Source organism: Daphnia pulicaria, chromosome 1, assembly GCF_021234035.1.
Source record: "Daphnia pulicaria isolate SC F1-1A chromosome 1, SC_F0-13Bv2, whole genome shotgun sequence".
In the NCBI taxonomy this organism is placed as follows: domain Eukaryota; kingdom Metazoa; phylum Arthropoda; class Branchiopoda; order Diplostraca; family Daphniidae; genus Daphnia; species Daphnia pulicaria.
This window is the reverse complement of record NC_060913.1, coordinates 4,986,738-5,011,645: the sequence shown is the minus strand read 5'-3', so window position 1 is coordinate 5,011,645 and position 24,908 is coordinate 4,986,738. Positions and strand designations below refer to the sequence as shown.

General features: G+C 40.4%; 7 protein-coding genes and 1 long non-coding RNA gene across 9 annotated transcripts; 6 read left to right on the top strand and 2 right to left on the bottom strand.

Moving 5' to 3' along the window:
• Positions 1-1,384: 1,384 nt before the first annotated feature.
• On the top strand, positions 1,385-3,669 carry LOC124343855. Its single transcript, XR_006919366.1, has 8 exons — positions 1,385-2,098; positions 2,156-2,322; positions 2,385-2,523; positions 2,586-2,782; positions 2,850-3,063; positions 3,131-3,194; positions 3,338-3,422; positions 3,499-3,669. It is a non-coding gene; the product is annotated as an uncharacterized LOC124343855 (long non-coding RNA).
• A 1-nt stretch (position 3,670) lies between these two features.
• LOC124343542 (tubulin-specific chaperone D-like) lies at positions 3,671-5,185 on the top strand. Of its 2 annotated transcripts, XM_046796890.1 has the most exons (6): positions 3,673-3,836; positions 3,897-4,002; positions 4,071-4,257; positions 4,319-4,849; positions 4,919-5,046; positions 5,114-5,185. In XM_046796890.1, the coding sequence occupies exons 3-6, from the start codon at positions 4,083-4,085 to the stop codon at positions 5,120-5,122; spliced, it is 843 nt and encodes a 280-aa protein (XP_046652846.1). In that variant the 5' UTR covers positions 3,673-3,836; positions 3,897-4,002; positions 4,071-4,082; the 3' UTR covers positions 5,123-5,185. The 2 variants fall into 2 exon arrangements, with proteins under 2 accessions (XP_046652855.1, XP_046652846.1); XM_046796899.1 differs by lacking the exon at positions 5,114-5,185 and having other exon boundaries at positions 3,671-3,836; positions 4,920-5,003.
• Positions 5,184-8,534, top strand: LOC124343306 (battenin-like). The gene is made up of 12 exons (XM_046796613.1): positions 5,184-5,267; positions 5,332-5,518; positions 5,585-6,286; positions 6,375-6,535; positions 6,590-6,729; positions 6,797-6,955; positions 7,050-7,244; positions 7,305-7,470; positions 7,542-7,691; positions 7,766-7,848; positions 7,911-7,968; positions 8,055-8,534. Exons 3-12 carry the CDS (start codon positions 6,238-6,240, stop codon positions 8,196-8,198), a joined length of 1,305 nt encoding a protein of 434 aa, XP_046652569.1. The 5' UTR covers positions 5,184-5,267; positions 5,332-5,518; positions 5,585-6,237; the 3' UTR covers positions 8,199-8,534.
• On the bottom strand, positions 8,269-11,313 carry LOC124343266 (kynurenine 3-monooxygenase-like). Its single transcript, XM_046796539.1, has 13 exons — positions 11,206-11,313; positions 11,044-11,128; positions 10,409-10,478; positions 10,132-10,322; positions 10,005-10,053; positions 9,847-9,934; positions 9,670-9,781; positions 9,547-9,603; positions 9,220-9,471; positions 9,055-9,141; positions 8,835-8,978; positions 8,586-8,747; positions 8,269-8,515 (listed from the first exon to the last, which is right to left on the bottom strand). Exons 2-13 carry the CDS (start codon positions 11,098-11,100, stop codon positions 8,417-8,419), a joined length of 1,368 nt encoding a protein of 455 aa, XP_046652495.1. The 5' UTR covers positions 11,101-11,128; positions 11,206-11,313; the 3' UTR covers positions 8,269-8,416.
• A 587-nt stretch (positions 11,314-11,900) lies between these two features.
• Positions 11,901-12,858, top strand: LOC124343737 (ubiquitin-fold modifier-conjugating enzyme 1). The gene is made up of 3 exons (XM_046797199.1): positions 11,901-12,254; positions 12,374-12,541; positions 12,638-12,858. The coding sequence occupies exons 1-3, from the start codon at positions 12,000-12,002 to the stop codon at positions 12,719-12,721; spliced, it is 507 nt and encodes a 168-aa protein (XP_046653155.1). The 5' UTR covers positions 11,901-11,999; the 3' UTR covers positions 12,722-12,858.
• Positions 12,859-12,946: 88 nt separating this feature from the next.
• On the top strand, positions 12,947-17,439 carry LOC124343080. Its single transcript, XM_046796203.1, has 4 exons — positions 12,947-13,184; positions 13,766-13,945; positions 14,014-16,427; positions 17,358-17,439. Exons 1-3 carry the CDS (start codon positions 13,158-13,160, stop codon positions 15,796-15,798), a joined length of 1,992 nt encoding a protein of 663 aa, XP_046652159.1. The 5' UTR covers positions 12,947-13,157; the 3' UTR covers positions 15,799-16,427; positions 17,358-17,439.
• Positions 16,452-18,118, top strand: LOC124343822 (helix-loop-helix protein 1-like). Its single transcript, XM_046797316.1, has 2 exons — positions 16,452-17,592; positions 17,662-18,118. Exons 1-2 carry the CDS (start codon positions 17,450-17,452, stop codon positions 17,909-17,911), a joined length of 393 nt encoding a protein of 130 aa, XP_046653272.1. The 5' UTR covers positions 16,452-17,449; the 3' UTR covers positions 17,912-18,118.
• A 141-nt stretch (positions 18,119-18,259) lies between these two features.
• On the bottom strand, positions 18,260-19,365 carry LOC124343625 (transmembrane protein 223-like). Its single transcript, XM_046797025.1, has 3 exons — positions 18,785-19,365; positions 18,585-18,727; positions 18,260-18,495 (listed from the first exon to the last, which is right to left on the bottom strand). Exons 1-3 carry the CDS (start codon positions 19,173-19,175, stop codon positions 18,340-18,342), a joined length of 690 nt encoding a protein of 229 aa, XP_046652981.1. The 5' UTR covers positions 19,176-19,365; the 3' UTR covers positions 18,260-18,339.
• Between the last annotated feature and the right edge of the window lie 5,543 nt (positions 19,366-24,908).

Sequence of the window (24,908 nt, the reverse complement as noted above, 5' to 3'; positions counted from 1 at the left end):
GTGAAATCGATAACGACGTGGGCCCAGCGTCGATTGTAGGGACTCAAATTCGTCAAACCGAAAGTTTGCGTTTTCAGTTCGGATAAAGCCTGGTCGATGATGGAGTGGATGTCTTTAGACTCTGGACAAAATGGCTGGTACTCAAAAACCTCCATTGGCGTTGGATGATCGACCCAGCGCAACGCGTATGGCTGATTGGAATCCAGGTCAAAATAGCCACCCGTCCAAACGTATCTTAGGTAATCTTCCTTGTATCCGAAAATGTCTAGCTGGTGAGATCTCACGTAATTGTCAACGATGCGTTTTTCATAGGACGATTCGATGGAAATTAGACGAGAGCCTCGGTTGATTTGACGGCAAATTTCAACGCTCGTGGCGAAATTGACGTTTTCCATGAAAAAGTCGTAACTGTGTTGGCTCGAAACTTTTTCGGCTACGACAGCCGGTCGATTTGGACGCTTTTGACTTTCGGGAAACACAAAATCCGGTAAGGTAACCAATGGAACTGTGCTTACTGAGTTTGTCACGACTGGTGGTGGCGAAACTGTTTGGTCACTAATGATTTCTTTATCCTCATTTTCTGTAGTGGGCGCTAATGGATGCTCTGTGACCTCATCGGATTTCTCTGGTAAATTAATTATCGATGTATCAAAAGTGTCTCCGACGTCCGGTAGAGTCAGATAAAATTCATTCAAACGGGGAATCAAATCTGTGACATCAGACGGTTTGATTGCCGAATTGGTTAGTTTCGGTTTTACAGTCATCGACGTATCGGTCGCTAACGTTGGGACTTTGTCGGTAACATTTTCGGGTGTCAAAGCTACGACATCCTTCATTCTGGCAGCGTTGAATATTAGATGAGGTACATGAAGTAGTGCGTACACTTCATCGGTTTGATAGTCGGGTATATCGCCGTGTTCACCATCGTTAAGCATTCGGGGTAGAGCCAATGCCACTAGGAGCGACACGGTAGCGATTAGCAAAAGAGTCACAATAGCTCCAGCCAAAACACAGAAACAAGTTTTTTTCTTAGTTTCTTCCATTTTTACTTCTGGCTTTTCTATGTAGTCTTTAGATCTCTTAGATTTATCGATTTTTAAAGTGGGGGTTCACTTTCTCGATAATTTACAGATGTTGGAGAAATATCGTGTCCTTATATGCTATTTGGCTACCATGACATAATTTGCAATCACAAATTTTCTTTCTATTTAGTGTATTTTTATATTTCCAACTACCAAAATAATTGAAAAATCGCTAAAGTTTTATTGCGTCATATTTTAAGAACATTGTTCAAGAAGAAATTATGTGTTTTATGAACTGGTAAAAATAAATTTCCCGAAGGGATTTAGGGCGAGGCATTTTGGGGTTGGTGGGGTTGGAGGAAAATTGGAAACGAATGAAATTCGCCTGCTAAGCTCAATAGATGGCTTTGGAGATGAATGAAATTCGCCTGCCAAGCGCAATAGATGGATTTTGAGTTTTCTTAAGTTACATAGAACTAATTCGGGAAAGAATTTTAAGGATTAATAATTACGGTTAAAAATGTTCTGTTAACGTTTTCATGCCATAGCATTCCATTTGTCGTAATTATTAAATTATTTAAAAAATGAAAAAGAAATAAACGGCAGCCACAATTTCAACTTGGTAAAATAAAAACAAAGCAGACGACTTAATCTCATACCTTCTTTTTCTTTGACAACTTTTTTGAGAAATCAAAATGACTCTAGAAGTTGCAGATGAGTGCACCGAAAAAGAAATCGATGTCATTTGACTTGGGTGCTCAAAAGAATCATTTACTGAGCACTCGGAGGTTGAAAAACTCATTGACGAACTGAGCACGTCAGCCCAACATCAGACAAACCAAACGGATATTCGTTTAGTGGAGAGAAACTGGCAAAGGTTTTCGTTCATTCTAGATCAATACCAAGAGCAACCACATTTGATCGATTCACACCTCGATGGACTACTCACTAAAATCATCAACATCATTCGAGAGGAAGTGCTGGATTAGGAGGTGAAACATGTGGCCTTCCGATGCCTCTACTTTATATCGAAAGTCAGGGGCTACAAAGTTGTAGCAAGACATCTTCCTCATGAGGTAATGTACTATAGATTTTCCCTGTGATCTAATCGTCTTAATCAAAATTCTTTCTAGACTGCCGATCTGGAGCCTTTGCTACATTACTTGGAAAACCAAGACCCTGGTGTGCAACTAAAATGGGAGACTCATTACGGCTTGCTTCTCTGGCTCAGCATTGTAGTTAAAATCCCATTCCACCTTCAGCGATTTGACACCAGCACTTCAGAGCCAATCATGGAAAGGTAAGAACAAAATTAAACAATATTGATGTCTTTTGAATTAAGATGATTAAAATTTCTTTCAGAATTCTGAACGTCTGTAAGAAATACCTGGCTGGGACAACAAAAGCTCAGGACATGGCCTTTTATGTATTGGCAATCTATCTTACAAGGCCTGATGTCAAAGATTCCTATCTACCGGGATTTATCAATTGGGCTCATGAGGTTTGCCCTTTTGTTTTCAACTTGAAAATAACTGTCAAGCTTACTGTTTTCATTTCCAACAGGCTCTTACCATAGATAGTGCTCAGTTCAAAAAAGGAGTTCTTTCAATGTTGGCCGGCGTATTCAAACATGGGCAAAGAGAACAAATGATGGAGCATGCACATGCTGTGCTGCGTACCATCCTGACGATTAAATTCCAACCGTCAGAATTGCTTATACCTAGTTAAGAAACCGTTGGTGAAGCTGACGCAGCGAATAGGTGAGCCCCTTTTTCGATTCATTTAGCTGGAAGTAATTAAAACGTTTCATGTATTTCTGAATGGCAGGTTTGATATTCTTGAAACCTCGAGTTGCCTCTTGGAGATACCAGCGGGGCAGCAGATCATAAGCTGCCAATCTGCAACAGAGCCAACCCGTTGAGACTAAAGCAGCTATTTCGGTGAATGATGAAGATGACCACGATTACGACGTGCCGGAAGAAATCGAAGAAGTACTTGACGAGATCCTGCAAGCCCTCCGAGACAAGAACCGTGAAGTCCAGTACTGAATTTAAATCGCTTTCATTTTTTAAAGCATTCCTTCGTCATGAAAATCTTATTTTTTACAGGTACTCTGCAGCAAAAGGCATTGGGCGGCTGACCAGTCGCTTATCAAAGAACTTTGCCGACCAGGTTAGCTTAATATTAATATGAAGACGTAATAATAATCAGCCTTATTCATTGTTGTTGTGTGGCTTACATTCAGTAATTCATGTATCTCTACAGAAAACACTGAACAATATTATAATTATTACAACGAATTAATTATTAATCAGGTAATTGAATCGATCATGGAACTTTTTTCACTCTGGGAGTCGGATATGACCTGGCACGGAGGATGTTTGGCTTTGGCCGAATTAGGTTAAGATTGTCTTGAATGTTCAAGCTTATATCTGATTGTTAATAAACAAATTGTCTCCCTCTTCTTCATTTTTAGCCCGTCATGGATTGCTGTTTCCCCAGCGATTGTCTTTTGTCTTGCCTTTTATGGAGCAGGTCATGCTGTACGATGAGTTACGCGGTAACTTTTCCGTTGGCTCGGCTGTACGTGATGCCGCTTGTTACCTCTGCTGGGCTCTTGCCCGATCCTACGACCCGTCTCTGCTCCAGCCCTAGTCATCACCACCGTGTTCGATCGTGAGGTCAACTGCCGACGGCCTGCCGCTTCTACCTTGCAGGAACACGTCGGTCGACAGGGCACTTTTCCTCACGGCATCGACATTCTGACCACCTGCGATTAGTTCGCTTACGTAATAATGCCTATCTCCAACTCAGGTGATTTTCATTCTGTTTCAAATTCATTTCATTCTGATAACAATTCTCTTTTCTCTTCAGTCTTTTCGTGGCGCAATACGAAGAGTACCGGCCGCATCTCATCCAGCATTTAGTGGATCGTAAAGTCATCCATTGGGACACGGTTATTCGACAGCTAACATCTCAGGTATGGCATGGTGGTGCAATTGAACTTTGCTCATTTAACTTCAGTTGTTAATCATAATTTTTGTTCAGGCCTTGCATCACATGACGTTCCTCGATCCGGAGAGTATGAAACTGATTCTTTTTACTCAGATCCTTCCTCGCTGCACAAATCCTGAACTTTATGTACGGCACGGAAGCATTTTGGCCAGTGGCAAAGTCATCAGCGCTCTTTGTCAAGTGGCAAAAGACCATCAACGTCGTCTGCCAGATGAACTTGGTCAGTTACCGCTGGTCATTTCTTACTGAATTATTTCTACAATGTGTTCACGATCCTTTAGGTGATGCTGCGATGGAATCCATTACCCAAACTTGTATCGACATCCTGGAGGAGCGTTTCTGGCGGAGTTTCGGCGGCGATCCAATGCGCATAGCCGTTTGCCATTTCATCCAAGATCTTAGTTCGGGGGGTTTCCCGTTGCTGGACGCTGTAGTCGACCGTTGGTTAAAGGCGTTACGAGAGTGTCTCACTTCAGCCGATTCAAATGTCCAGCAATCGGCCATCAGCGCCGTCACCGCTTTGATTGGCGAATACTTCCGGCATCAGCCAGTAGAGAAACTCACTGCCTTGTTGAACCATTTCCTACCCGAGGTGACGAGCAACAACCAACAGGCGAGAGTAGGAAACGCACTAGCCCTGGGCTCAATACCTCGCTTCCTCCTCACCGTTTCTTTGCCGAAAGTCATCCAACAGTTGTGCACCTGCGCTCTCATCACCGACAAGACTCTCCAATGGGCCGAATCTCGAAAAAATGCTCTGACAGCTCTTTCGCTCGTCTGCACAACCGTTGGGATCGCCCCATCCAGCCCAGGTAAAATGACAGACGGCCTCATTTTCATTTATTTTGAGATTAGTCTCAATTTTATTTATTATTACACAGGTGGGGTTGATCAAGTGACACTGGCCGGAATATTCCGCACATTCATCGATGGCTTTGAAGATTACACGGTGGATAGCCGTGGAGATATTGGAGCTATCGTCCGTGAATCGGCAATGTATTCTATTCAGGTTCCGTTTAGAATTCTTTTATTTCAAATAAAATAAATCGAAAGAAAACATTTGAATATTTCTACAGGTTGTTTAGGTATTGACCAACACCTCGCAACCAGACCTACTTGAAGCTGACCTGATCCGCTCCGTATTGCATCTGCGGTGGCTAAACAATCGACGGAACAAATCCGTCGTAACCGGATGTTGGTCCCCAACTTCTTTTCTTCTCTCGTCTACTGGTACTTACAGAAAACAACTTAATTCTTAACTTTAATACCTATAACGAATTGATGTTTGTTTTAGTGATCCCACCATTCCTCACATTGAGCAGTTGGAAGAATTGCGTTCCATCATTCCACCGCCTCCGCTGGACATTTCGACCGAGAAGGAATGTTTCGATTTGTGGATGAAGGTGATGCGACTCGACACTTACCGCAAAGCCGTCATCACCGGACTTGTTTCCAGCATCGGCAGTCTCACGGAGAGTTTGGTATGCATTTGCTTTTATTAAACAACACCTCGAGTATTGCTTATGACCTAACTTGTTGTCTCGCAGGTTAAAAGTTCCAGCGCTTCATCAAAGCTCACCATTGCACGCTTCTAAATATTGTAAATGTGAGTTTGATTGAATGCGCCGTTTTTTTGTTTCTTTACACCTTTACTACAAAACCACATTTAAAAAAAAAAAAAGCCCTTCGGGAACCTCTCCAAGGAGCCTCGGCGCATTGGTAGCAGTATTTGAACTTCCGTTTGAGCTTTACTGCCGGATGCAACAAAAAGTTCAAGCGTGTAACCAGTGTAACTATCAACTGCTATCAACCGCTATCAACAAGCTTATGTTCAGTTCAGAGCTGTACCCGACTATTTATCTTGTAATGATCGATATACCGTGTCATGCAAATTAGCTGTGCAACATGCTATATAATCTCAAATATTTCTCAAAGAGCAAAAGTTAAAAAGTCTAAACCGCTAAACGAGATGCGAATGCGATTGCAAAATTGATCTCTCTCTTGTGGTTTGCGCAACGACGATAGATGGCAACCCCGCAATGTTTATATTTTGATTTCACTCCTCTCCCATCCGAATTTTCACTCCCCCCAGCTCCAGTTCGCCACATCCTAATTGAAATCTGTGATCTCATTAGTTGTTATTGTAAATCTGAACATTTCCGTTAACACAGTCTTATAATTTTGTCCAAAGTTATTTCCAATGAGTGTCGCATATGCCGATGAAATAGTACAGAGTACGCCGTATGAAGGTTCATATTTAAGTTCACTTCGTTCCTGTGGTTCTTATTTACGCATTACCACAAACCTTTTGAATTCATCTTTTAGTTATTATTTCAGTTTTTGATTCGTTTGTTTTAGATGAAGCTGAAATAACCAGTCCAAAGGAAAAACCCCGTAATCTGATTGCATACTGGCTCTTGGGTCTATGCAACAATTATGCCTATGTCATAATGTTGAGCGCTGCTCATGACATTCTCAGTGAAGACTTCCAGGGAAATGTAAATTTCGACATTTTGAATGAAAGGATATGTAATTTTTCTTAAAAATTATAGAGTACCGTTCCCACTCCAAGTCCTGTAACAAATAACACGAGGGACTGCAATCCTGTTTCGACAGGAGCCATTTTACTTGCTGATGTCCTACCCAGTCTTGCAATGAAACTTACTATGCCATTCCTCTTAACACACATCAGGTTCAGATAAATAAGTTCACTAGAGAAAACTAACGAAGTAATTCTGTTTGTTTTGTGTTATTTACAGACTAAGGGTCTTAATTGTCATACTATTAAGCAGTGCAAGTTTCTTGATGGTTTCATTCAGCACTGCACAATGGCAAGCCTTTTTGGGGGTTGTATTTGCTGCCATTAGTGGTGGACTTGGAGAGGTTACATTTTTGCAGTACTCTTCTAACTATGATAAGTAAATGTCTTTCATCCAGCATACTAGCATATTCATCTTGTTTAACCTGTGTCCCTGATGTGAATTGTTTTTTTTTTGTTTTGTTTTGTTATAGGAATGTAGTTTCTACTTGGTCGTCTGGTACAGGCGGATCCGGACTGTTTGGCGCATTATCATTTGCTGCCTTAACTACCGCCGGCCTTAGCGCTCGAAAAACTGTCCTCTTGATGTTGGTAATTCCTGCGTTGATGGCAATCACGTTTTTCTTTATATTAGACCATGAGAAACGACGAGTTAAAACAAATGACAGGTTTCTATCATTTTCAAGTAACCTTTAAAATCGATTTTAATTTTTGGTTTCCTCTTCTAGTGATGCTGATACCGAACCCTTGATGGAGGAGAATCAACCTAGTTTTAAGGGTCATATTGCTCCTATAAGCATGCGGTCCAAATGTCGAATGTTACCACGGATGGCTCGTTTTATTGTTCCTCTGGGATCAGTTTATCTGTTTGAATATTTTATCAACCAAGGAGTGGTAATTATTTAGGAAAATAATAATTTCCTTGTAATAACTACTTCATTCTTCTTATTTGCATTTATCATCAGTTTGAATTGATATATTTTGAAAACATATGGTTGGATCACCACAGCCAATACAGATGGCTTCAAGTGGATTATCAGCTCGGTGTTTTCCTATCTCGTTCTTCCGTAAACTTATTCCGAATTAATGCTGTTTGGTTCTTAGCTGTCTTGCAAGTAAATTTTTATCAATGTTACGTTCAATAATCGCCGCAAAATATTTATTTATTTATTTTTTAAATAATTTCCAGTTTGTAAATGTAATCCTGCTGACGACAGAAGCTGTTTTCTTGTATATACCTTCCATTTGGATTGTCTTTACAATAGTTTTTTGGTTTGTTGCATGTTGCATAATAAAAAAAAAATCACTTTTAATTTTATATTTTCATTTGATAGGGAAGGACTTCTGGCTGGAGCTGCCTATGTAAATACATTTTACCGAGTGGCCTTCGAGGTAAAATTTAAAATTTTAAAGTACTTATTTTCTTTTACTAAATTCAATCTGTTTTTGCTACCGATTTTGTCTCACATCCACTTCAGACCATTCCCCAAGAAAAAGCGTTTGCCATGGGAATCACTTCGCTCGCTGGAAGTGTCGGAGTTTCAACCGCCGGAGCTTTAGCTGTGCCTTTTCATCAATATCTCTGTTCTTTGCCGATAATTCATCGAACCAACAAATGGTGAATGAAAGGATTTTCATTTATCCGGAAATTTTATTGTCAGTTCTTTTTAATTTCGAACGATAAAAGACAAATTGACTTTCAATTCATTTATTTTCACAATACAGAGATTTTGTCATACCGCAAAAATCTTTCACCCAGTAATAAAAATGCGTGACAAAAATATACCTGTCGAACGAGAGCTACTAAAGACTATTTGAGTTGGACAATGCAAAAGGTGATTCAGATGAACTTCTGCAAATAAGATCGAAAATTGAACCCGACAACGACGGCTGTGGCAACGACGGCAGTTCCTGTACTCCAAAGCAGCTTGCGAACCCCCTGCAAGGAAAACAAAACATATTTTTATCTATCCGTAGAACCCCAAAACAAAATGATAATTTTGTCTTACGCGATCCTGCCATTTTTTATTTTCGATGCACAAGTGATAGCGCATCCTGGAGAAAGTCACCGAGGTGTAGAGCGGAACCCACCAGTTGGGGAAAAGCCAATGCATGGTGTTATCAAAGCGTTTCCTTGCCAGAAACGAGAATCGGTTCACCAAATCTCGCATCTACACACCGTAAAAAACAAAAGTTGTAAAATATCGTTTTTCGTCTTAAAGTGACTCGACCAGCCAGAATGGAATCAGATTTCATACCTCTATAAAGTTATACAGAGCTAAGTCGCAGATGGCGTGTGCGTCAACGTGACGATGCTCCGTATAAGCTGGTAAGACTTTTTCCAAATTATGGTCCCCCAGCTGATTCAGGAACTCGTTAAGAACCAGGCAGTCCTCGAAACCCTAGAAATATATATAGTTTTTGAAATTCCCGAATTTCAATTGTTGACGTGTTGGACTTGAAATCTAAATGACTTACGCAGTTCATTCCTTGTCCGTAGAAAGGTACCATAGCGTGAGCTGCATCGCCCAAAAGTAAGGCTTTTCCGGCATGATGTGGATAGCACTTATCGAATAATCAGAAGCGTTAGGGAACATTTTTCAGGGAATTGCCCAAAGTTGATTTAATAAAATGACGACCTACTTTAACGGAAATAAGTCCCGAAGGCTTTATGGAGAAGAAATCTTTGACTAGCCTGTCCTTGCCGATTAAAGGTATCGCGTCGGGGTAATAAGTTTTGAAGAATGCCAGCAATTCTTCGGGGGTTGTTAGAGCCTCGAATTTATCGTGGGGCATGAAAAGTGTCACAGTCCACGAAGCATCTTGGTTTGGCAGTGCAATCATCATGAAGGATCCTCGGGGCCAAATGTGTAAACATTTCGGATTCATAGCGAACTATTTTATTGTTTAATATTTACTTTAATCATTTGACTCTCTAGAAATAAAAAATAAGCGAAATTAAAAACTTACGTTTCCAGAAGCTGTGGGTGGGATGCAGAGTTCCAGATAATAACACGGAATATATTCCTATAAACAAAATAATAATTTTCTTGCAAAACAAATGTCAGGTTTCACAGTAGGAAAGCTCCGTACCTGTTGGTAATTAAAACGCGGTCTTTTCATGAACTGCTTTCGAACGGCGGAGTAGGCTCCATCTGTGCCTAGAATCAGATCCGCTTGAGCTTCCACAAGTTCTCCGGATTTGCTACAAAAAGAAAAATTTTGAAATGTTGTTTTTTTTTTGGTTAAACAAATAAAAAATAAGTCTACTTTGTAAATGTCATGGTGCCTTTGTCTAAGTCAGAGTTGACCAATTTATGGCTAAAGTTGAAACTAACATTCGGCAACTTTTCTGCGGCTGCAATTCAAATGAAAAATCAGTCAGAATAATTTGGAAACAATTCTAAAATTAATTATAAGGATATTACCATTGAGGAGAACCTCGTTGACGAATCGACGACCGACAGAGTAAATGCACTGCAAAAATTAATGAAAATACATACTGTATGATTCCACATTTCAATAAAAACACGGGAAAAAATAAAGTTGTCCTACCTGTCCTTTCTTTCCGTACGGGATTTGATAGGTAGAGCCGTCCAATCGATGAATCATGCGCGCTTCCATAGGCAGTCCATGGTTCTTGATAATCTCATCTTCTAGTCCAACTTCTCTCAACGCTGATCGGCCTCGAATCGACATGGCCAAATTGATACTTTTACCTGGAACGTGCTCCATCGTCCTAATGTCTACCAAAAAAACAGTTGAGAAAATACCAAGTTTCTTAATGGGTTCTTAATGATGTTTCCTGGGCGATGTGAAAATAACTGGTTACCATCTCGCAGTTCGTAGAGTTCGACCTGATGTCCTCTTTTGGCCATGTAACATGCTTGCAGTGATCCCACCTTTGACATTTTAAAGGTATTTGAATAATTTGATCAATTCAATCTACAAACAACATTTGCTTTTTTTTAGTAATAATAGCGATGAAAGAGAAACAGCGAAGCCTTACGGCCGCTGTGTTATCGTCTACTTTATTCCATCCGACTGTCTAGCCGGAAGAATCCGTTCAAATGCCAAGCCTCGGATGACATATTTCCGCTTGCCGTAGAATACAGGTAATTTGTCCCTTAGAACTGTACGTTTGTTTAAAATATTTTTAACTTATCGAATTTAAAAATTCGGGGCTATTACTGGCGAAGGAAAGTAGCTAGAACATTTTAGGATCTTCGAAAGTTTTTCGCAGAGAAACCTCCAGGGTACACGTTAGCTACAGACCGAGATGCAAGGTCGTTCTCTAAATGGCAAAACTATTTGTTTTAAACCTTTAAAAAGAGAAGACGGCTTTGCCCTTAAACTACAAACAGAGAACACATCTACAGACACAACAAATATTTTTGAGTAAATTTAGCGGCACTCAGGTTTCTTATCACGCGTTATATAAGCAAGCATTGCACAGCAGTAACTTACCAATCCTCCGCCAACGACGGCAATTTTCAGTTTCTTCTGCGGATCTTGGCTGGTCATTTTGATTCAAATCCCTTTTCGGTGATAACTAAATTGTAATCAAATCGGAATTCTCTAGGGTTATAGAAATAATTAAAATGGCAAATTTTGTAATCAACTGCTTACTTCAATGAATTGACAAGAAAGAGAACTTTTTGTTGATGAGAGCAGACACTCACTAGTCTAACGTGTAGCGAGCTGCGATCGAACGACGACTGCGCAAGGCCGACTGCGTAGCAACTTGTATTTATTCTGTCGCTTTTCTCCAGAAAAATAGCCCAAGGGCGTAAAACAATATTTATGAAAAGCCTTTTTTTTTTAAAGAATACAAACATTTTACGATGCAACAGAAAATGAGAAAATATATACACGTAAAATACGGAAATAAGAAGTCGGAAAAGTGCTCCTATTCTTGATGTATGAAATGTGATCTTCAATACTATTATATTATGGTGACAAGAGGAAAGGTAGCTAGTATAAGACTACTAGCTATTAAAGATTACTATAGACTCGTCTCTTTACTTGGTAATGTTAGCTTTGGGCAGCATGCAACTGAGATATCTAATTTTACTAGGCTTTAGTAGGATAGTAGCCTACTTTCGAAGTTTTCTCCTAAGTAAAATTGGATTATTTATTTAATTGTTTTTTCTTTAAATTAAACTTTTCCCCTACCAACACAATTTCAATAAATAAATTTCTTAAAACTCATACCCCTTTTGCGTAGCCTACAAGTGGTGTTTCAATTTCAACCCGATTTAAATTTCAATCGCTCAAGTAATGTGTTTTATAACATCTCCAAGAGATGGCGAAAACTAATATTGACGTGTCAGATTACAGACGAAAAAGTGTCACATTGAACGCATGTGAATGGTGAAAGTATACTAACGCAGTGAGCAATACACTGAACGAAATCTTTAGAAATGGTTGACGAAGCAACTCGCAAAAGTTTGAGCGGGATCCCTCTACTCAAAACCAAAGCTGGCCCTCGTGATAAAGAACTTTGGGTTCAGCGGTTGAAAGAAGAATTCCAGGCCCTCATCAAGTATGTCGAGACGAACAAGCACCAGGATAATGACTGGTTCCGACTCGAATCTAATAAAGAAGGCACCAGGTGGTTTGGAAAATGCTGGTACATTCAAGACCTGCTGAAATATGAGTTCGATGTGGAATTTGATGTAAGTTCTATCTTTTTTCAAAGCCAATCAACTATGTTGTGCTGTGTAAATCAGCATCAATATTTAAAATGTGTTGACAATACTCATAGTGTAACAATAACAGTTTTTCTCAATTGAAGATTCCAGTCACATACCCTACTACAGCACCAGAAATCGCTTTGCCAGAACTAGATGGTAAAACTGCCAAGATGTACCGAGGAGGAAAAATTTGCCTGACAGATCACTTCAAACCACTGTGGGCAAGAAATGTACCCAAATTTGGAATTGCTCATGCTATGGCTCTTGGTGTGAGTACAATTAGAATTAAGAAAATCCAACAATTGAAAATTCCAGTTAAAAAGCTAAATTGTTTAACATTCTAATGTATTCTTATCTTGTTACAGTTGGGACCCTGGTTGGCGGTAGAAATTCCAGATCTTATCCAGAAAGGTATCATCGTGTATAACGACAAAAGTAGAGCAACATAATTTTTATTTCATATTTTTATTGCAAAAAAAAATATTCGAGAAAAACAAAATGAACGAATTTATGAATGTACTGTACTCCATGAAAGAGCCACGGAAAAGGAATACAATCTAGTGGCGTTTTGTTACGCGATGGGTCATATGTATTGATTAATTTTATCGATTCAACTAACTGCGTTGCATAGGCATGCAATTGTAAAATAAAATCCCAGCTCTTCCCCCTACCTTGGATATATATATATACATATTCCACCCTCTACACAAAAAAACCGTCTAACTTGTTCATACGTTCAACCCTCCCCCCCATTTACCGCCTGCTTTATGTCTCCATGACAACGGAACGCTTGATGGGTCCAATAGATCGAAGTTGTTCTTCACCGCACACTAGTTGTATGCATTTGGTGTTTTAATTCACGTTCGGCCAGCCGGAGAAACGCTCATGTCGCTGCACTTCACTGCGAATCAGGTAAAAATTTACTTTTCACTATTCGAGTAACTTAAAACAAATTTCTAGGTTTTAGGCAAGTTGTAGAAAGCTTCAACGCTAGCAAGCAGCAGCCCACGCGACGACCGTAGTTGATTATAGCTATTACTTTTAGTAAGGATATCCAGAAGGTAGAAGTGTCCCTCGTTCGACCAGTTTGAGTAATTTCTCGGGGCATTTATGCGAGCGATTGAAGGGATTAAGTGGATAACAGTATATTTTTTTCGTCTCACTCGATTCCCGCCTTTTTGTTGTAGTTACGATGGGTGGATGGAAAATCCATCGCGTCTCATGGGGCACATTTTTCTTCGTCTTGTACTCCTTTTCTCTTCCCTCCTAGCCGGATAGCAGAGAGACAGATGGGATATCTCGATTGAATTTGTCAGCTAAAAAAGCGAGTCGCAGGTGCCGGTATCCGGGTCCTAGAACTTTGTGACCGTTACAGTCGTGCCGACCAGACGTTTCCGAAATCCATTCTCGTGCAAAAAGAGATACCCGCTTTTATTTATTACTGTGAAGAAGAAAACTTAAAAAAAAAAAAATGTTCTTCCATCTACGTGTAGTTTGAAGATGCTTACGCACCGCAGCGACTGGGCAATTGGCAAATTCCGAAAAATTTTCAAGAACGGCCACGGATTCGGCTGGGCGGTACGCGGACGGTTGCTGATGATAGCGGACACTTTATAGCCAATGGCCACCCATCCAGCGGTCGGAAGAACAACAACCACCATCTAAGGTTCCAGGTAAAATTAAGATAATGAGACACAAAACTATAATTAATTAAGAAATTCAATATTTCTGATTTTGGTAGAGCGCACCCCTGCCGAAATCCAATCAGCTTTTCATCGCTGGATCGGCAGTAAATACGACCAAGCCAATCAGGGTAAGCATTAAAGGTAACCAGCCGGCCAACCAGTCAACGGGTGCCATCAACGAAGCGACATCCTCCCGAAAAATCCAGCCGCTAGTCGGGACCGAGCAGGAGCTACGCGAAGAAGATGAGGAGAGCGGAGAAAACGACGTGACGAGTGGAGGTGACCAAAATCATCTGCAAGTTTTGAAACCGCTAAGCCTTCCGTCATCAATGCTTCCGGATAATCCGCGAAAGGCGGCCATCGTGCTGGCCGCCCGGCAGAAAAACCACCGACCACTGCCGGATTTGATGCTGGAGTCAAGGGATGTGCTCATTCCGCGCAACTGGAAAGGTCCGGAAGCGTCGGCCATGACTGTAGAGACGACCAAAGCCAAGGGACCAACCTCTTGCACCAAACGGACGGTTGTTCGTTTGCTCCCGGAGGGTGAATCGGTTTTGGATCACCATCCAAATGTCATGGAATTGGCCATCAAATGGGATGTGAACAGTCCGCCATCCAGCGCCCGAACGAGAAAGAAGATGGCTGACCTGGCAGCCGCTAATGCCAAACCAGTGGAAAAGACCCTTGAATGGCTGTACGAGCCTCCGATCAACTATCGGGCCGGTCGACCCGATATGAGACGCCAACCTGCCAACAATCCGGTGGTGGCTCAGCAAGCTCAAAGACCTCCGCCTTCATCCGATTCAGTCAATGGAAGTGCTCGATCTAAGGACAGTTTGGCTTCGGTCAGAAGTCGCCAGTGTCCTCTGGAGAACGCCGAGACGGCCGTAGACTCCCGAAACCGGACCGATTTCGCATCCGATCCCGAATCGGGATACAATAGTCCGCGCTGGGCGAGAGAGACTAATAAGGTGGCGCTGGCTGGCCTTGAAGAACCCATCAAGACCACGTACAGATCCGCAGTTTCTTCCGCAAATCCACCAAAGAATCACTTCCTTGTTTCGACTTCCGCTTTCGGTAACACAAACAACCGGGACGATCCGGTCATGTTGCCCGAATATCCACTTCAACGCCGATCTCCTGTCCTCCAGTCTATAACTTCCAAACCACTTCCGATCGAGCCTAAACAAAGGGTCCAGCCGGCTACGTTTCCCTTGAACGAATATCCGCCACAGCACATGGAGTCCACCACTTCGGCTCATTACCGGACCCGAGAACCCCAGCACGTCCACCATCACCAACCGTCTCAGCATCACCAGTGCGATCACGATTCCGGTATTGGAGATGTGCACGATCGAGCGGAAATAGAAGAGGAAGAAGAAGAAGAATATGACAACGAGGAAAGAGAGTTGGCCGCTTCGGGTCAACTCCATCGCAGCCGCTCCCGACCTTGTTTGGCTTGTCATTCGCCACCGCCAACGAATAACAAGGCCAGCCGAGTCAAGACCCACGGGAAAATGCCGTACAAGCAGGCCATGAAAGCGGGAAATCCTTGCGTCAAAAGCCAGACGGAATTGGAGAAGGTAATCCAGCGGAGACAAAGTTACCGGGCCCCCAAACCGGCCCCATTGAGCTCGCACGCACGTCATATCCGCGGCACTCTGGCTCCTCCGCTGTCTGCCGGCATCGGGAATGAACCGATTGTCGATTATCCCGATTTCAAACGACTGGACTCAACCTACCGATTGTCCTACGGCGCCCACACGCAAACCCAACGTCGACGTCCGAAGACATTGACGGCGTTATTGAACGAAAAGAATTGCCGGCAATGGAGGTCGTAAAAATATCCCAATTGTAGTGGAGGAAATCACCCCCTCAACATTTCTAGTCGATCCCCGAGTATACATTGTCATCACTGCCACTCCATTTTTATTTGTATTGTCCTCTCTTGTCCAACTCTCTATATTTGAATACGTACACTTTTTTTTTTTAATTTAAATTCGATATCAAAAACTTCCGTGCACAATGTTTCGTCCTTTTTGGATTATTCGTAACTTTTTCTCGGTGTTTTCTCGCAATTCCACTATTTTAGCTCAATGATTCTATCTTGTTGCCTCTAAATTTTCGTTTTTTTTAAATCTTAAAACGCATTTTGTTGGCCTATCCGTGTTCTCGAACGGGAAGAAAAACAAATACAACGTGGTCTCAAATTGTCATGCGCGGATGATGCTGGATCTTTTCCTCCCTCGCACTGATATCTCTCGCGGTGATTGGTGAACCAGCCACGGATTTTCTGTTCTAACCTACCCGGATTGGTTCGCTTCTTTTGCCCTTGACTGATACGTGATGATCTAGATATCTATCTGCATGTATCGCGTGAAGTAGACCCAAAATTCTTTCAACTTCTGATCATCAAAGACGTTTCCAGGTCCCCATCATCCAAGTTTCAAACAGTTTTGTGGAAAAAAAGGTACTATTCGATAAAAGTTTATTTTTGTTAGATCATTCCTAATTTTAGTGAGTTTTTTTTTTAACGGAAGTTCTAGAATTTAGAAGCGCAATTTTTCCCTCGGGATATTTTCCGCTTTCCATTGAGTACAATTTTACTAGATTTTTGCTATAATTTCGCGATGGATTCCGACATGACGGGAAACCCTTGCAGAGTGTTGAATGTGTTACATAAAAATCGAAAAAAGAAAAAAAAAAAGAACAAGACTGATGGGGCCTGTAAAAACGTAATGGGTGTTGGGAGGGACTGATAGTAGAAGGGGTGGGAATAAAGGGGAAATAATATCAAGGGGTGTTACCCAGCCGTGTCAGTGTTATTTCCCAGTGGAGCACTCCTGTTCACTCCGTTGCTCGACGCACAATCACCCCTTTCGTTCAGTCTATTCTGATGTTGTTATTTTCAGAAATTGATTGTATAATAAGAATCCGCCAACAAAGGCAACTACCGTGACTTAATCGATAATACTTACGAAACCATACGGCGCCGGAAAAAGAAAAGTATGCGTTACAAAGTTTTCTATTGCGTAACTGAAAAGTACCGGACTTTTTAAAATCGTGTCAAAGAGAATGAATGTTACAACAGCTAATACCTAACGGCATGGAAATTCTCGATTCAAACTTCTCAAATAAGTAGCCTGAACACTGGAATGCGTACTCTTTTTTTATTGGGGGAGGGGATTTGAGCAAACATGCCAAAAAGTCTACCTCAAACTAAAACGATGGATTGTGTGTTTGTTCTATAGTCGAGTCGCCTGATGGATTGTTTGTCCCAACTTATTTAAAGAGTAACAACACCAACGAATGGATGAGATGGAGTTAGTTAATGTCAATCTGCTTGATTGAACCCCTCCGAATAGAATATCAATTATTCTCTTTCTATACGGCTCATTAGGGAATAGGAACCGGGTGACTGGAATAAACGGGCTAACACTCTCTTTATTTACACTAAAGCCCTGGACATACGGATAAGGGTGACTAAAAAGCATGAGCTACATGTCTCACCATCATCTGGGGCCGGACCCAGGGCTTCAAGTCCAGTTGCAGACCAACACCGTGACGTCATCTTCTATCCCGCCATCCAATACTTACGTTCAATTCCATCAAGACGAAAAACCATTAAAAAAGAAGTAACATTGCCTCTTACCAAAGTGCAATGAACAAAATGTTTTTCTAAATCAATTACTTATTAAACACAGGGGTCTAAGGGCGACAGGTGGAGTGACGCTAAGTCGAGAAGAGCGAAGACGCCGACGAAGGGCTACACCTAAATATCGTTCAGCTCACGCATCTCGGGAGCGTGTTCGCGTAGAAGCCTTCAATTCAGCTTTCGCAGATCTAAGAAAATTACTTCCCACTCTTCCACCGGACAAGAAACTCTCCAAGATCGAGATCCTCCGGTTGGCAATCTGTTACATTGGATATCTCAACCACGTCCTCGACGTCTAGATCAACCGCTAGGCTCTGCTAAATTACCTTCTTTTTCGTCTCTGTAAATATACAGCGCCGTGTAAGATTCAACAATGCAAGGTTGGGTGTCGTGACTTCAAATACAAAAGAATGTATCGATTGCGATTTTCCGCCAATTACCATTACCCCCGCAACCAACCGACCGCAGATGGTATCGTCGACTGGATTTTGAGGAAGCTTAATGATGTTACGGTGGAGCTTACTCACAAGAAGGGAGTGAAACTGGTAGGGAGGCGACAAACATTGTCATGGGGACGGAAAAGTCAGTTGATCAATGCAAACGATCACGGATGCATTTGCATAAAAAAAAAATGTATCCGGCGACTCTTGCGGTGGAGAAGGAGGCTGTTGTTTATTACTCCGGTGGCGACTATAACAACACAGGAGAGGGAGTGATGCGGTTTTAATCACTTACTTAATATACGTTTCAGTCCTACTGTAGCGTCAAAAAGGGGGATGTTTTTAAATTCCCCCTTCATGTCGATCACGAAATAGCCCATATTGCCTTTGACTTTCAGCGGTAACGAGACGGTTGCTCGGCTTCGCGACTGCGCTGCACTCATCTAGATTAAAGTAATTTATTTGCATATTTTATCTTTTTTCATTTTGGAATTTTTTAAAAGGCATTTTTATGACTCTTGAACTATCTTACGTTTTTGAGCGGCGCCTCCACATATCTCATTTTATTGAATGGAGCATAAGTAATGATTGTTACATTATTGCCTCCCTTCCTCAATATAATATTTTTGACAGATTTCAAGGAAAACATCCAGCTACCTCCCAGAATTAGAACTCCTGTAAACAAAATATATGATTCAAGTGATTAACGGAAATAATATGTAAGTTACATACCAAGAGCCACACACATAGCTGTTATGCCTCTTCTGTATTTGTCCTCTCCTAAATTTATTGAATGGTACCATGGTAGATTTGAATTGGAAGATTCTTCCTTAGGGACTGGAACATTTCTTAATGTGGACACAGAGAACTCTGCAAGGTAGAACCAGAATCCAAGCTGTGTCAGTGCAAAGAGGTTGAGTAACCTATGAAACCGGGGATTATGGTGGGCATATAGAACTACATCTCTGCCCACATTTGTATCAATTTCCCAAGCATGTTTTGTAGAAAATTTCGACGTGTTGATTAGATTTTTAACTGCACTTTTGGCTTCGCAACGTTCAGCACGAATCAGCAATGATGGCCATTGCCGAAAAATAGCCGATAGCTTTATCAATTGTGACATAATTCTTCATATAGTGATTTACAGCTTTAATTAGAATAGTTTTTGTACATGTAATTCATAACACTACTTGGCCTACTAAAAAAACACACGTGGAAATCTTGATACAGTCACCGGTTAAACTCTAGATGTAAACAAACCCAAGTCGCAGCGGGCAGCCGATGTCTGTGGAGTATAGCAATGGACTACTCTAATTAAGGACGGGACTCTTCGGCATTTCCTATGTCGGCCCTGTAAATTTTTTTTCGGGAGAATCGGAATCGGAATTTGAAAATATGTATTTAATTACCTAATGTTCCTATACCTAAAATTTATCTTTATGGAGATATTTTGATATTCTTTATTGGAAAATTGAAATAGTGGGAAACACCGGTGCCATCTAGGAACCAAACCTCGTAAGCTCTTGTAAGTTTAAAAGCAGATACCCATTGCGTATAAGAGAGACCACTCTCTTATCTCTATTCCTCTGAAATAGCTGCCTATCTCTCCTTTACCTTGTAGGTTATATTGGCAAGAGATTAGGGTGCTTTGTTGCTAGAGGGCACCGGTGTTTCCCACTTTCACCCTTACTGCTGAAAGTAAAATTACAATATCTTATTGATTAGTTTATTTCACTAAGATTTATATTCAAAGTTAGAATAAGCGAAAAAACTGAATTTATTTATGTATTTTATTAATTTTCTCATGAAAATAGCCCACCCGACTAGCTTTAACACGGCGAGATAGGCGAAGAGTCCCGTCCTTAATTAGAGTAGTCCATGGTATAGCCGGCCTTGTAGAATATAAACAGCAAACCGCGCCAAGAGAGTACGAGATGCATTGGCAACACTTTAATATGGTTGTCGCCCAGAGCCATCTGGCGACGCAGTAGTACTTGATACTAGCATAGCATATGAGCATATCAGGGGTAAAAACCCGGAAATTGGCAATTAGATATAAATAAAATTGCACAATCTTCTAGTTTTCTCACCCGTAACAAGAAGAAATTGAACTTTGTTTTTTATGTAGTCAAATATTTTTAATTCCCCCGTATAATCCTACCAAAAACTTCTGTTTTTATGACTTTCCCTTGAGTGGGAGAAAACAAAAAAATAACCCCATCTATCGAGGAAAAATTTATTTGGATTTCCACAAAAAAATTTTGGCTTGCAGAAAACACAAAAATTATGAGGGAAAATAAGGAATTAAAAAATATACGACCACATAAAAATAAAGTTTAATTTATTCTTGTTACGGAGGAAAAAATTAGAAGTCTGTGGGACTTTTTAAAAAAAGTTATGCACGAAATAGAAAAGCGCCGTTTTAGTGAGGGGAGAGAGTACATTAACAAAGCAAATGGCGGAGAGAAACGGGAAAAGGGGGGGGGATTGTATACACCTGAACGGTATATGTGCGTTGCACATAGATGCGCCACACGGCCACAAGCGACAAGTCGAAACCAAACTCATCGATGAGCTGCTGTTTTTTTTTATTTCTATAAGAGTTAAGGGGATGTGTGACGTTCAGGCCAGTTACGTTCAGGCCAGCGACATTCAGGCCACTGGCCTGAACGGAAGACATTCAGGCCAGTGCCAGGGGACTTTCAGGCCAGTAAAAAAAATATGTTGAATGTGTTGTATGAAACTGAAACTGACTGAACTGAAACGTTTAAAAAGTGGCCCAACGGGCAAAGGCTGAGGCATTCAAAAAAAAATAACAGCTGCCCTGTCCCTTGCTGGAATTTTAAATTTTGACCAGCGGATTCGGAATCTTAAGGGTAAAAATTATATATTCCATTTACTGAATAGAAATTGTCGTTTAACTTTCAAAAATGAACAGATGCTAATGACAAAGAATTCTTAATGAGCGACCCGTTTGTGGATGAGTGGCAGGGTTCGCGGATGCAATCCAGTCCAGGAAACCTATTTAACCCGAGGGGATCTTTGATTCTGCCCCTCCCGCCCTTATTGTTAAATCGCCATCACTTTTCTTCGTTTTCCGTTCTAGAAACCTAATCGCATCCTCAAAAGTAGATTTTTCATGATCTAAACTCGTCAACTCAGTTTGCACTTCATCCAGAAGTTTGCCGTTTTCTGCGGTTTTGGTTTCGGGGAAAATTTCTTTTAAAGTGAGATGTTAGTGATTAAAGGCCAAAAGAAATCCACGTCCGTCCGTGCAGTGAAATTTTTCAAACAGTGCACATAACGAATGAATTTGACGTTTATGTTGCCGTTTTGGGGGGTGTTTTCAAACTAGAATGCCAAAACATCATTTTAAAATTTTTAGCTAATTTTCCGAGGCGCTGGTAGTACACGCCGGAAACAGGCTTACTAGCGCCACTGGCCTGAAAGGATTTGGACTTTCAGGCCAGTGGCGGGGACTTTCAGGCCACTGGCCTGAATGTCGCTGGCCTGAATGTCACTGGCCTGAATGTCCGGGACCCGAGTTAAGGCTATCCGTAAACTTAAAAAAAGGGAGGTCATGTTAGGGAAGGTGAGATTATTTCGGGTTGGTACTGTAGGCCTAGTTAGAACGAATGCTAGAAACAAACATTTCTTTTCAATGAAAAAAAATTAAAACCTCCGAAAGATATTTCTACGCATCCTGCTGTCCTAGCTGTGAAATCTTTCCTTCACGAAAATCTGAAATGTTAACAGTTGGACTGAATCGGATCAATCGGACAGTTGGTTGAAATTATGTATTCATATTAATTATGTATGTATTATGCGTGGTGCTTCCTCAGTCTCCACGTAAGCATCAACTGAAATTAGAAATACATTAATTAATTAAGTGTTTTAATTATTTAAATTTCAATAGATTACTTACATCTGTTAGGTGTGAAGACCTCTAAGCGGCATGTGTACCGTGGTACAGTTCCTAGAGGAAATCCTTCATCTGGTGTGATTTCACTTCTCTTCGCCCTTCCTGGGAAAGCTTGATCCAACTGTAGGATGACAACATGGGCATGGAAATTGCCAATCTCGGCCAACCCCTTTTCCATTATTTCCTTATACTCCCTGAATCTGGCTCCTGGTTGGAAAGACCTATAAATTATTCAAATAATAAATTATAATTCGCAAAAAAGAATTGTATGTTACCATGTCATATAACCTTTTACACAAAGGCCGTTTATGTAACGTATCAGTAGGTCTTGTTCTGCTTTCACTTTGAGAAGATGACGATTGTGAAACGACACCCCCTCGCCATAAACGGTTAAAACCGCATGATACATTCCATTTTCTTCACGACAGATCATTATAAATGATGTTCCTACAGATTATGCAGGAACATGAGATTAAACAACAACAAACAATAGCTAATATCAAGGTAAATGTTAACAGTTTGCTGGAATTGTCCAGTGTTCATTGATGCGATAGTGTTTAGTAAGATTTTGAGGGGTTGGTGGTCGCTGCTTAGATATGGACTGATTTGGATGCTGGTCGATATTGCCATTTCTGAGGAGGCTATTATGAGGTAAAGTGTAGAAGTTTTTCCCTTGGTCAAGCATATCTTGGTTCCGAGGTCCACTGGGGCTATGAGGAATGTGGTCTAACTGTTAAGAAGGGCATCGTAAATTGATTTATAATTCAGCTTTGTTGGGTGTCCGTCTCTCAATATTTTACGGAATGCATATATTTACTTTAAACGAGTAGCAGAAGTATCGTAGTAAGTTTTGATTTGGACTTAGTGAACGAAACTTAGATCAGAGGTAAGATTGAAGGTCTCCTGAAACTAACCACCGTATAGTTTAGCATTGAGAGCAGAACTGCAAGATACTTCTCTTCTGTCGAGTCATATCAGCCACCTTTTCCGGTCCGCCCAATTCAAAAATATGCTCACCCACCTCACCCAAAGGATTAAAAGGTTTATTTTTTCCGAGGTCTTCAATCAGATTAATGAGGGTTATTTTTTCGGCTTTCTCTTGCGAATTCCGATCGGGGAAGTGTTATTCAACAAGGATTTGTACTAAACTGTTCGTCCTTGAAACAAAGTTGTTTATTTCACTTTCATTTGCTAAAGAGACCAACATGGGTTGAGGTGAACATGCTCAGCCTTAGTGAGACGACACCAACTCAAAAGACTAAAAAAGGTAATAAAAACTCTTATTCCCACCAATTCAAACATCGTCACAAAATTGGGTGGTAAGGCTAAAAATCTGGTAAATTCAAAGTGTTCTGAACACTACAACCGGATTGTAATAAAAAAGTAAAAATTTAAAATCAAATTTTTACAGGCAATTTTTCTTTGCGCATTTTCTCTCAAAAATTTTTTCTTTGTTGTGACAAATCTTTGGAAAACGTTCAGAAAAGTAATTTTCCGAAAATTCTTCGCTTGAAGGGAAAAATCAAAAGGGAGATTAAACCTGCGTCCCTGCCAAACCCCATTTCCTGGAATCCAACATGACGGCTGAAGAAAAAAACAACAAATGTATCAATATTTGACATACTAAACTAAAATAGCATTAACAATATTACTGAGGTGAGATGTCGTATGCAATGGAGTCCGATAGTTCCGGAGTGCATGGAGCTGCATTTGAGTTCAGCAAGACTTGTTTCGACACGAAATACTCGAAATCTTTGTAGGATTCGTCAATAATAACAATATTGTATTGAGATTGCAGCAGATTCCAGAATGAATCTTCAAAAGTTCTGATGTAAAAATTTAGTATATGGTACTTTGCATAAACTTCTTTCGTCGATTGTTTCAACCTTTTTGAGGAAGTACGCGTCCACTTTTCCCATAGTATCAACACTGATTTTTTTTAAATTTGATGTTACGTTTGGGATAATGTGGTAAAATCGTTCATCCATTTTTTTTGCCTTTGGTTGACTTTTTTCTGTTACCAATCCAATTTTTCCAATTCTAAATTTTTTTTTTGATTTGCTAGAAACGATTTTACTAATAAATAATAATAATAATAATAAATAAAAATTACAATACCAATCAAGTTTCCCTTTTCTTCGATTGTCCCTAAAATGGAATTCACGTGGGGGACGGTAAGCGTATCAATAATCGTTCCATTTTGTGAATGGCTTGAAATGCACTTCGTGCCAGTACTTCCTGTTAAAGTGTAAGTTAAATATCATAAACGAAGCTTCTAAAAACGGAAATAAATTTAAAATTTACATGTTTCCAAAACTTTGATAACACATCCCGCAACACTTTATGGGTGACAGACATTGGCTGCAAAGCCGGATGATTTATGTTGTATGCATTTACTGCTTCATCTGCCATGATAAATGGTGATATTGGTTTTCTATTGGAGTTGGACGTCCAGATTTGTCTTTTTGCCCTTATTTTTTTTTAAATTTCAGAATCAATTTTCTTTATTTCATCCATGTTAAGATTTTCTGTATATGAAGTTCTATAGACAATTTACGATGCCCCGCAAACGCGATTAGTTTTCCGTTCAGAAGAAATTCAGTAGCCCTAAAATTTTTCTTATTTATTTGATCTAGTTAATCGACTTTTAATTGAAATTTTAACATTTTCTCCCCTTAGTTAATAAGAAGGATTTCACTTTGAGATATATTCCACATAAACGGACTAAATCTTGAATTATGGATTTCAAGCGAGCTTGTGTCAAACCAACTCCAGAATCAATATCCTCCTTATCTTTTCTCAGCATCACGAGAACAAATTATCCAATCCATTTTCAACTGAGTTTTCTTGTCCGATAGAAAGTTGATGAGAAAACTTGATATTCAAGGAATTTATTTTTTATTTTTTAACTATACCTCCATTTCTTAGCCTGAC

Coding starts and splice junctions, on each gene's coding strand:
- LOC124343542 (XM_046796890.1), top strand. CDS start 4,083: ATGACGTTCCTCGATCCGGAGAGTATGAAACTGATTCTTTTTACTCAG. Junction 4,258..4,318: donor TCGTCTGCCAGATGAACTTG/GTCAGTTACCGC, acceptor ACGATCCTTTAG/GTGATGCTGCGATGGAATCC. Junction 4,850..4,918: donor GATCGCCCCATCCAGCCCAG/GTAAAATGACAG, acceptor ATTATTACACAG/GTGGGGTTGATCAAGTGACA.
- LOC124343306 (XM_046796613.1), top strand. CDS start 6,238: ATGAGTGTCGCATATGCCGATGAAATAGTACAGAGTACGCCGTATGAA. Junction 7,245..7,304: donor CGAGTTAAAACAAATGACAG/GTTTCTATCATT, acceptor TTCCTCTTCTAG/TGATGCTGATACCGAACCCT. Junction 7,849..7,910: donor GTCTTTACAATAGTTTTTTG/GTTTGTTGCATG, acceptor TTCATTTGATAG/GGAAGGACTTCTGGCTGGAG.
- LOC124343266 (XM_046796539.1), bottom strand. CDS start 11,100: ATGACCAGCCAAGATCCGCAGAAGAAACTGAAAATTGCCGTCGTTGGC. Junction 10,479..11,043: donor CCGTCGTTGGCGGAGGATTG/GTAAGTTACTGC, acceptor AAAATGTCAAAG/GTGGGATCACTGCAAGCATG. Junction 8,748..8,834: donor CTCTGTATAACTTTATAGAG/GTATGAAATCTG, acceptor TACGGTGTGTAG/ATGCGAGATTTGGTGAACCG.
- LOC124343737 (XM_046797199.1), top strand. CDS start 12,000: ATGGTTGACGAAGCAACTCGCAAAAGTTTGAGCGGGATCCCTCTACTC. Junction 12,255..12,373: donor AGTTCGATGTGGAATTTGAT/GTAAGTTCTATC, acceptor TCTCAATTGAAG/ATTCCAGTCACATACCCTAC. Junction 12,542..12,637: donor CTCATGCTATGGCTCTTGGT/GTGAGTACAATT, acceptor ATCTTGTTACAG/TTGGGACCCTGGTTGGCGGT.
- LOC124343080 (XM_046796203.1), top strand. CDS start 13,158: ATGTCGCTGCACTTCACTGCGAATCAG. Junction 13,185..13,765: donor TGCACTTCACTGCGAATCAG/GTAAAAATTTAC, acceptor ATCTACGTGTAG/TTTGAAGATGCTTACGCACC. Junction 13,946..14,013: donor ACCACCATCTAAGGTTCCAG/GTAAAATTAAGA, acceptor TGATTTTGGTAG/AGCGCACCCCTGCCGAAATC.
- LOC124343822 (XM_046797316.1), top strand. CDS start 17,450: ATGAGCTACATGTCTCACCATCATCTGGGGCCGGACCCAGGGCTTCAA. Junction 17,593..17,661: donor GAAAAACCATTAAAAAAGAA/GTAACATTGCCT, acceptor TATTAAACACAG/GGGTCTAAGGGCGACAGGTG.
- LOC124343625 (XM_046797025.1), bottom strand. CDS start 19,175: ATGTCACAATTGATAAAGCTATCGGCTATTTTTCGGCAATGGCCATCA. Junction 18,728..18,784: donor AGCTATGTGTGTGGCTCTTG/GTATGTAACTTA, acceptor TTTTGTTTACAG/GAGTTCTAATTCTGGGAGGT. Junction 18,496..18,584: donor TGGAGGCGCCGCTCAAAAAC/GTAAGATAGTTC, acceptor ACTTTAATCTAG/ATGAGTGCAGCGCAGTCGCG.